The sequence below is a fragment of the Lactuca sativa genome, chromosome 8 (assembly GCF_002870075.4).
Source record: "Lactuca sativa cultivar Salinas chromosome 8, Lsat_Salinas_v11, whole genome shotgun sequence".
Lineage (NCBI taxonomy): Eukaryota > Viridiplantae > Streptophyta > Magnoliopsida > Asterales > Asteraceae > Lactuca > Lactuca sativa.
Genome location: NC_056630.2, coordinates 158,521,867 through 158,531,538, shown reverse-complemented (window position 1 = coordinate 158,531,538; position 9,672 = coordinate 158,521,867). Strand labels below are relative to the sequence as shown.

Genomic DNA, 9,672 nt, shown 5'->3' with positions numbered 1-9,672 from the left:
TTCCTCGTTGTTCATATGATAAGTCATATGGAACTGATCATTACAAGAAGGTAAAGAGTGTAAGGTAATTTCAATATCCAACTCTTCATCGAAGTTGACATTCAACTTCAACAAATGGTCCACAAACCTTTGCATCCATTGCAAGTGGGTTGTGATAGACTATCCATCCTTCATTTTTGTTGTTATCATGGATGAACTGATTTCATACCTTTCCTGTCGGGCACTTTGATGGTATCTTTCCATCAAGTCTTGGTGCATTTCGAAAGCGAAGAAGTCCTTATAAGAATTTTGAAGCTTACGATTCATAGTGGCTATCACGATGCACGACACCTTTGTTGCGTCCTTTTCATGAGCCCTATACTCAGCTATATGTTCAGGAGTGGCAGTAGATTCATTAATCTATTTAAGCTCTTTATATAGGTCATACTCTTGGTCCTCATAACGAATGGCCATTATGATGTTCTGAATCCAATCATTGAAGTTCGATCCTTCAAATATTACCCTCCCACATAAGTTCATGAGGGAGAAAGAGCCTGAAGGGTTTGGGTTTGAAGCAATGTTGGAAGACATCTAAAATAAAGACAAAGTTTAGATAAGATAATTATGCTTAATATATCACTCAAATGAAATATTAAGGCTAGGAACCAACACAATATTTTAGAATTTGGAAGAGGGATGCCGTAATCCAATTGCAAAATATTTGAAGGTAGGTAAAAGACGATTTATCAATTTCCACCATGAAAAATGAAGTTTAGGATTAAGTTTTTAATGAACTGAAATTTCTAGATTCTTTTGAGATTCATTGAACTTTTCAATGGCATGTTTAAATCTCGATTATGCCCTTCAAGTTTGTGATTGGGATACCGAGGATCAGAAACAAAGTCTGAATAACCATAAAAATTTGCTTGGTACTCTTGATGTCATTTATCACCTAATCAATGTGTTGGTTAACCTCACATGCTCCATTGATCTATGAAAAACATCATGTTACCCTTTGCCACCCTTGTTAGTCCATATTAGTTTGTCGGTTAACCACACACGCTCCACTAACGACTTGGCAATATGCAAAGAGCAATTTCATGGAATAACACCATTTTCACATTTTTCTAAAGTAACTAAGATTAGGAATTTTAGAAAAATATTTAGTTACTTTTTTAATTATCATTATACTTTTTAATGAGAATTAATGTCCTATCCTACCCATTCGGTTAACGATCTTCCACTAGTCAAGGAAGTAGTGCGTGAGAGTGGATACCAATTCAATCGCCATTTTATAGGCAATTTCCTTATACCCCCTTATAGACCAGCTTCATGAATCACTACTAGAAACACAGCCCTTTAATGACACGCAAACAATGACACTTGCTGATAGAGGACGCGCATTTGTGCGCGCTCTAAAAAATAATGTCAGTTTTGCAAAATTTGAAGGATAGAGGTCACGCATTTGTGCATGCCCTAAAATTAATGTCCAACGAAAAAAATTAAAAACACGGAAGGCACCTAAATTTAAGTGGGCATCGTGTAGAGATGTTGTTATATAAAATTTTAATTCGTGCGTCCCTCTTTATTGCAACTTACGGGGGGAACCAAATCCCCAAAAAATTCAAGTACCCCGCCTTCCCTAAAAATCGAACCTCACAATATATTTCATGGAGTCGGCGATTGGGGGTCTACGACTCCTCAAACTCGAAACACCGGCGATTTTAAGGTTTTTCTTGTCCTCAATATCAAAGAAGAACTAGGGCTATTATGCTCTGGACCTCACAAGTGTGCACCCTTTTAACTCCACTCTTTCTCTCTCTACAAACAACCAAGAAGCAACAACAACACAAGAAAGATGGGATAAGGAAAAGGCTCATCCCTAGTTCATCCTCTAGTTATGATCTTATGCTTAGTTTCTTTTGGTTTCGCCATTTCCACCGAACGCTACCGTAGCACTGCACTTTCTCTTTCTCTCATCTAAATTTGAACTATTTATGTTGATTTCATCTGTAAGCTAGGTTTTTCTGCTCGATTACTCTATTCACATTGATTTTATCATGTTTAGCGGCGATTATATATGCTGGCTTTCTAAATGAGTTTGTCATTTCAATTCCATTCTTCTACTTCATAAGATCTAGGATTTTAAACACTAAAGCTGCTATGAACCTTCACACAGATAATGCAACAAATTCCACTTACTACGTGTATGATTCAGATGTAGCAACATGCTATGGCGTTGGTGCCTTTCTGTTTCTTCTCTCAGGTGAATCCGTACTCATGGGAGTAACCAAATGCATGTGTTTTTGAAGGCCATTAGCACCTGGTGGAAATCGAGCTTGTACCATCATCTATTTCACATTCTCACTGTAAATCTCTCAACATATATACAAAAGAAACGAAATTTTTTGTCCTAATTCTTGAAACTTGATAGAAGAGAGGAATGTGGAGAAACAACAGTGAGAAACCTGAAACAACTTCACCTGATAGAAGCAGTAGAAGAAGCAGAGAACGTGAGAGAGACCTGAAACGTGAAAAGGAAAGGGAATTGGAAAGATATGAAAGGGACGTAGAGCAAGATAGGGCTAAAAGAGAGAGGTAAAGGGAATAAAAAATACGTGAAGATGTATAAAATAATGATAGTATTTGTCTTTAACTCCTAAACTAATTGAGTTATCAATGAGTAATGAGGGGTGTTCTACAAGTCCAAAAGGATAAAAATGTATAAAATAATGATAGTATTATCAATGGTGGTTTGTTGCAGCACACGTGATGAGCTTGATGCCGTTTGTTCTTCCATCTCCAACATCTCTTACATCTCTGTTACACCTCTGGTATTTCATTTACCCGTTTCTCTTATGATCTTTGCATTCAAGGTCAATAATTTACATTCTATCATCATTTTCTAAACCTTTTCTTCTTAGTACAGTGACCTTACTAAAGCTGAATGTGCATTGATTCTAGATAAATTTCGTTATGCAACAATAAAATTGAATCAAAATTTAGCAGCCATTCAATCTGTAGATGAAAAGGAAGAACAAAAATCTCATATGATAGTTGCAACTAATGCTTGTCTTCTTGCTTCAAGAGAATCATCCATCAGCTGTAGTGTTGTTATAAACTATGAACTCCCAACAAAAAAGGTACTCTTAGAAAATTATACCATGATATAATCATATAAACTAGTTTTTTTTTGTACAGATTTTGTTTAATAAACGTTATTTGATATTTATCAGGAATATATATGAGGCGAATGACAACTTATTTGGCTACAAGTTTTTTCCATAGCTTTTTGTTTAATACATTTTACTTATTAATTAATAATTATATAAAAATAATATCTTAAGTGAAAGTTATGTTCTTGAATAATGTAGATGGGATTGTGATTAACATGGTTGTTGTGGGAGAAGTGGTGACTCTTAAAAGCAAAGGGTTTTGTGCCTCCAGGTTTGTGATTTCCACTTCCCACTTTTCTTCATATTCATTTGAAGACAACATTACATATATATTAACTCGATAGTTGAATATTTGTACAAGTTTGGTTGGGCTATCTCTTTCTTATGCACTGACACTGACACTGACGGGTACCTAAGTGTTCTTGACTAGATGGCATTGTAGCTTAGCCAATTATGTGATTTTAGTAGAACAGATCAAACAGTTCATGAACATTCCATCAGAGCTACCAGCAATTGTGGAGGACAACAGACCACCCTCATCTTGGCCTTTTAAGGGACGGATACAGTTCCAGGATCTAAAGGTAAAAATAATAGCCTACCTTTCAATCCTACTAATAAAGAAATAAATGCATCTATTAAAGAATTGTGTAAAGACTCAAGAGTATGGTGCCACTACTTTCCAAACTACAATACTACTTAGATATCTTAACTAGTGTATTAGTGACCCACTTGTTGAATTTTCTTAGATGTAGTAGATTTGACCAGTAAATGGACACGAGTTATATTTGTTATTTAATTTATAAAGGGTCAAATAAAAAATTGTCGTACGAGTTACGGGTCGAAATTTGCCAATGCATGTATTGGTTGAGCATGCTTATTGCTAAGCTATATATATCGAGCCTTGTGTGATTGAATGTATAATTCGTTCACTTGGGCGTAAAATTGCTGAAGGAAAGTTAGCAGTTAAAATTGCTTTTGGAATTATCAAGAAATGAAGCTTTAAGAAATCACATTGGAAATGTTCAGGGATGCATTCTACTTTTGGTCACCATGTCCAGCAGTGAAGACACTCAAGCTGCCAATAATGCACAGAAGCTTTTGGATTCTCTTTTTTCCTTTGATCAAAATGTCATCCAAATGGCAAAAGCTAATTACTTTACACATTTCCTTCATCGACTATCTTCAGGTATTAATTTATACAAAGCCTTTTATTATAATATCTTCAGTATCATTGAGACATTTTTTTTCACATGTTCTGAAGAAGTGAAGATGAGCATGGTGACAACAGTAGCAGAAATGGAATTCACAGATCAAAACAAATCATCTTTATTTGACAAAGGTGCACTCGGCCATTCTTGACTCAGTTTAACATGTAAACCCTAGAATGAAAGAAACAGTAGCTAAAGCACTTTGTAATCTCTCAACCTTAGAAAAAAAAAAAGCACCCAAATGATTACACAGGGTTCTGTAACTCCATTAGTCAATCTTCTCTACAATCACACATCATCCCATTCTTTACAAGATGAGGTAGCATCAATCATCATGTATCTTGACACATCAACCATGTCACAGAATTCAGAAAATACCCCTGTTTCTTTATTCCAATCTGATGAAGATATCGATAGCCTTTTTGCTTTTCTTCCATGTACTCACTCTTTGGTGGAAGAATGTTTACTTTATTCTATTTACGCCATGTGCCACTCTCCCTTACAGGTGATTACTAAGTACCTAATATTGGAAGGATGAGTGGGGATATTTGTTCATGGCTATAATGATCATAGTTCTTACAGGCGATTTTTGGTTCAGAGATGTTCCATCAAGTGCAGCCCTGCCAATGATACACCCAACTCTCGGAAGACAACATTCCATGTCAGATAGAGCAAAGACAGTAATGCAGGAATACTTACAGGTGATTTTTTGTTCTGTATGTTCATAGATGTTCTTACAGGTGATTTTTTTCTGTATGTCCTCACTCTAAACAACAAATACATGCAAGTTTCCTTTTGTTTCTTTATCCTTTTTTCCTGAGATTTAACAAACCTTACATAGCACAAATAAGCATTGATTTTGCCCTATTTTGTATAGTTTAATCAGTTCATATTATAACTTTATAAGTTGCTTGTATATGGTGATCTCATCTTTTAGTGTAACTGGATTATTTCTGTATCTACAACATTGTTTTACAAAATACTAGAAGAAAGGGTCTGGAAAAAAGACAAACTTGAAGCTTTTATGTAGCTTCAATGAACTTTTATTAACTTCACTGAATCATTAATCTCACTAATACTTGGTTTCTTAATTAACTTGATGCAGCTCTTATTAGTGGACTAACATTTGGCCTCGTAAACCCTAGTCTTGGATGCCTTGCTCACAAATATCATGTAGCAAACCACTTCCTTCATATCATAAAGGAGAAACCTTATGTTTTTATTATAATAATATGAAAAATGTTTTTGATTATGTTGTGTTTAGTCTTGAGAAGGATGAATGTGATTGATTAGTTGACATTTATACTTATTTCTTTTCTTGTATTAGGTACAAAGTACGATTTGGATTATAAATCTCCTAATAGATCATGACAAAATTTCAAGTCAGGAGAAGATATGGTTGAGATGTTGAAGAAGATTAACACCATGTTCTGAAAAATAAATCATAAAATTGTCTTCAGGTTTATTTAATGGTGGTTGATGGTTTTGTTTTCTTGATGGAGTTTAGCAACGGAAAGATAGTTCAATAGCAAATTCAGTACTTTCTTGTGTATAACTTCTATTAGAAGAAAAACATATTTTTGAAACCCTTGAGATTTATCCGTTTGTCTACTATTGGAATTATTATTTTTATGACATTAAATTTTGTGCAATGTATTGTATTTTTGTATATGGTATTTGATTTTCAATTATGAGACATGAAATGCAAATTTAATTTGAAAATTAGAAAATCAATAAATAAATTTTTTTAAAAAAAATTTAAAATTACGATACGCAAAAATGTGTGTCATCTTCATTTATGACATGGCCTTTCTTGACAGCCACTTTAATCATACACGTTGCGTGTCATAAATGCGCGTCGTAAATGCGCATCGTCTATAGAGGACGCGCAAAAGCGCGTCGCCTCTCATTATGACAGGGCCTTCCTTGACGCGCATTTGTGCGTCGTCTGAGCGTTTTACGACGCACAATGGGCGTCGTAAAAGGCTGTTTTTCTAGTAGTGAATGAGGCCTACTAACGGTAATACTGACTGTCTTATACATATATAAGTATTAAGCTTTTAATATACAAAGCGGTTTGTGGTAATGATCTTAATTCAACAATGTAACTACAACAATGATAACATTTGTGAACCAAAAATGTGAAAGCATGTATGATGCATATTCAACAACAACAAATCTTCCATCAAACACTCTATGCAAGCACCTCAAATAGTCAACAAAGATTGGAAACCCTAGAAATCCCGGTTTAAGTCCATTATGGACTAGGATATCCTTATTGGGCCTATTAGGCCAATAAGCTTCCAATTTGACTATTTTGGGCTTAGAACTCTTAAATGGGCTCTAATTAGACCCACTTTCATTTATTTTAACATTTTTGGCCATAATGGGCCTAGAATGAAATAAAATACCCTAATGGGCCATAACAAAATTAATTAGCCCTAATAGGTCAGAAAAATCATTCCTTGATTTATCTTGGGCCATGAACCCTCTCCAAAGACCAATTGGGCCAAAAATCATCTAATCGGATCATAATATGGGCTTAAGCACAAAAAGGCCCAACTTCTTTTCTTCCTTCTACCTCTCTCGGCCCAACCACAAAACAAAGGGAGTAAGAGTCGACTTTTTACATGCCACCTCCCAATTATACATGGGATATCCATGAAACTATCCCATACTTCCAAGCATCTATCACTTCACACTCTCTCTTCTCCCCTCTCTTTTCTTCTTCAGTCGAGAACACATCACACACACCCACACTCTTCCAAAATTCTCTCAAACACTCTCAAAGAACACTCTTGCTTCTTCATAAAAAATTTCGAGATTTAAGAGCTTTCAAGAAGGATTTTCCATAAGAGTCATCATCTTAGGTAAGTTGATGCTTGGATCCATAGTCTATACTCTTTGTTTTATCAAAAATCTCTCCTTAACTCATACAAAATTCATGATCTTGCATCTTAGAACACATCTAAGCCAAAGATCCTCCAAGAAGCTTGCTAGGCCGAAAATAGCATCAAACTTCTTCCATTCTTCTTCAAAACCGAACCCACAAACTCAAGGTGAGTTCATACCCCTCTATTTTCGGTTTTAATGAGTTTTATGGGGGAGAATACAAGTAAAACGTGTATATCTATGTGTATGTGTATGTTATGTGTGATTTCATGCGTTTTTGTGGTAAATGTGAAACAAAAAGAATAGAAATTCGAGATCTATGACTCTAAGGGGAATATAAACATGTTCTAAGAATTATTACACTATAACAATTCAAGAAAAATCACCTCTAAGATTAAAATATACATATTTGAGCACAAAACCAATTTTTGGGCTTAATTTGTCAAATAAACAAAAGTTGGGGCAAAAACTGCCATTTACGGTTTTCTTAAGGACTAAAAGAGTCAAAACAGTTACAATAAATGTTTTTATGAATATTATGCTCTTCAAAGGGCTAGAAATGTAATTTGTAGCTTAAAGGGCCAATTTTTGGGCTTTTCGACCCATTAAGTCCAAAATTGCGAAAACGTGATTTTCAAGTGGCTGAAATGATAAATTCCTCAAAACAGGGGATACGAAGTTAACCAAAACTATTTCAAGGGTTAAAATGCTTTTCTTTTCCAAAGACGATAAAAAATGTAAAGTTTTTGGATTTTGGGCCAAAATTCTAAAAGCTGCAAAAGTTTGGGCTTCAACGGAAAAATACTTTTTCTGGAAGCGCTGAAACTGCCAAGGAATAAGTTTTCAATAAAAAATATCACTTGAGCAAGTCTTTGGGTCAAAAGTGTCAAGAAAATGGTTTAAGGGCTTAAAATGTCTTTTTTTTTATAAAGGACTAAAATCGTCAATTTTACCAAAGAAGGAATGAAAGGGATTGAAACCAAGATTTTTGAATCAATTATTTTATTTTTAAGTTATTTGAGTTAAAATAAAAATACCAAACTACAATTCATGAAAATGGAAAGATGAAAATACATATAATTTCAATGTCGATAAAAACGACGACCGGTCTCATACCGATACAAATTTAATAATGGCTGAATCAAACTTTCCAACAATCAAACTATACCTAAAACAAGTAAACATTCAAATCTTTGGGCTTGAATGTCTCAAATCATGCTTGTTAGGCCTTTGTGACCCATTAACATGATTTTTGGGCCCAATGGATACTAACAAATGTTATTGGGCCTTCTATGACCCAATTTCATATTTAAGGGACCTCAATGGCTTTTAAGTACTATTAGTCCTTGGTGGCCCATTATCATTGCTAGTAAGGTCCGAGTAAATCAAATGCGAAATGGGCCAGCGCGTCCTTCGTATAACCAATACCTATAAATAATACGTAGGAATCGTTGGATCTTGTAATCCTCTTCTCCTCGTTTATTAGGCCTATCGTCAATCCATGCAAACAAATACAGGTCAATCATTAATAGTAATCAAAGTCAATTGGGATTTAGTGAGTAATAACGGGTGGCACCAACGTGTGTCGGTCGTAGTCTGTAGTTATAATCAAAGTCTCCTGTAGGGAGAGGGAGAGTTTGTGTATAGATCTGTACGGGGATGACTCCCCCACACCTCAACTATTCGCTACAGTTAGACTCGGCCAGTCTAGGGTGACAAAACCTTAAGATCAATTCCGGCGTTCACCATAGTGCCAAGACAAACGAACTAGTCATTATCATGCATGGTTATAACGACTCACATAAATAAATCCAATATTAATCAAGTAATCAAGGTAAATCAAAATCATTCACCTGATGGAATAACAATTCGAATAGTTATATGATATTTTGTTATCGTAAAACATCGGGTTTTCCGGGGAAGTTCAACATTTTTTTACTAGTACTTTTAATACAAAGTTTTTCAACTATACACGTTTGGAAATCATCATGCATATATTTACGGATCTTTACACTTTTATATAAACAATGGTCTTTTCAGAAAGTGTCGGATTTTCTAGGTTGTTTTCTTACAAACTGCATAAAACATTTTCACATCAAACTTGCTTATGAACTCACCAACATTCCATATGTTGACTGTTTTCAAAATAATTTGTATTCTCAGGTAACAGATAGGCTGAGGAGTAGTATCAAGTATGTTTGTGCGTTGTGCTTTTGAAAAACTATCAACTTCTTATGCTATGGATTTGTAATGTTAAAATAATGTACTTGATGTGAACAGTGTCAGTTGTATTATATTAATGCATGGTGATGTTTATGTTATGATTCATGTATATTCATTGTGATGATATTCAAATTTAGTCACGTGAACCCAACACGAATGACATATATGAGCCCTATACTCAGCTATATGTTCAG

The 9,672-nt window shown here is 34.7% G+C and overlaps 1 protein-coding gene across 1 annotated transcript; it reads left to right on the top strand.

Moving 5' to 3' along the window:
• Positions 1 to 2,663: 2,663 nt before the first annotated feature.
• Positions 2,664 to 4,514, top strand: LOC111884050 (uncharacterized). The gene is made up of 7 exons (XM_023880381.2): positions 2,664 to 2,813; positions 2,904 to 3,142; positions 3,226 to 3,254; positions 3,354 to 3,426; positions 3,586 to 3,736; positions 4,182 to 4,341; positions 4,417 to 4,514. Exons 1-7 carry the CDS (start codon positions 2,700 to 2,702, stop codon positions 4,512 to 4,514), a joined length of 864 nt encoding a protein of 287 aa, XP_023736149.1. The 5' UTR covers positions 2,664 to 2,699.
• Positions 4,515 to 9,672: the final 5,158 nt, after the last annotated feature.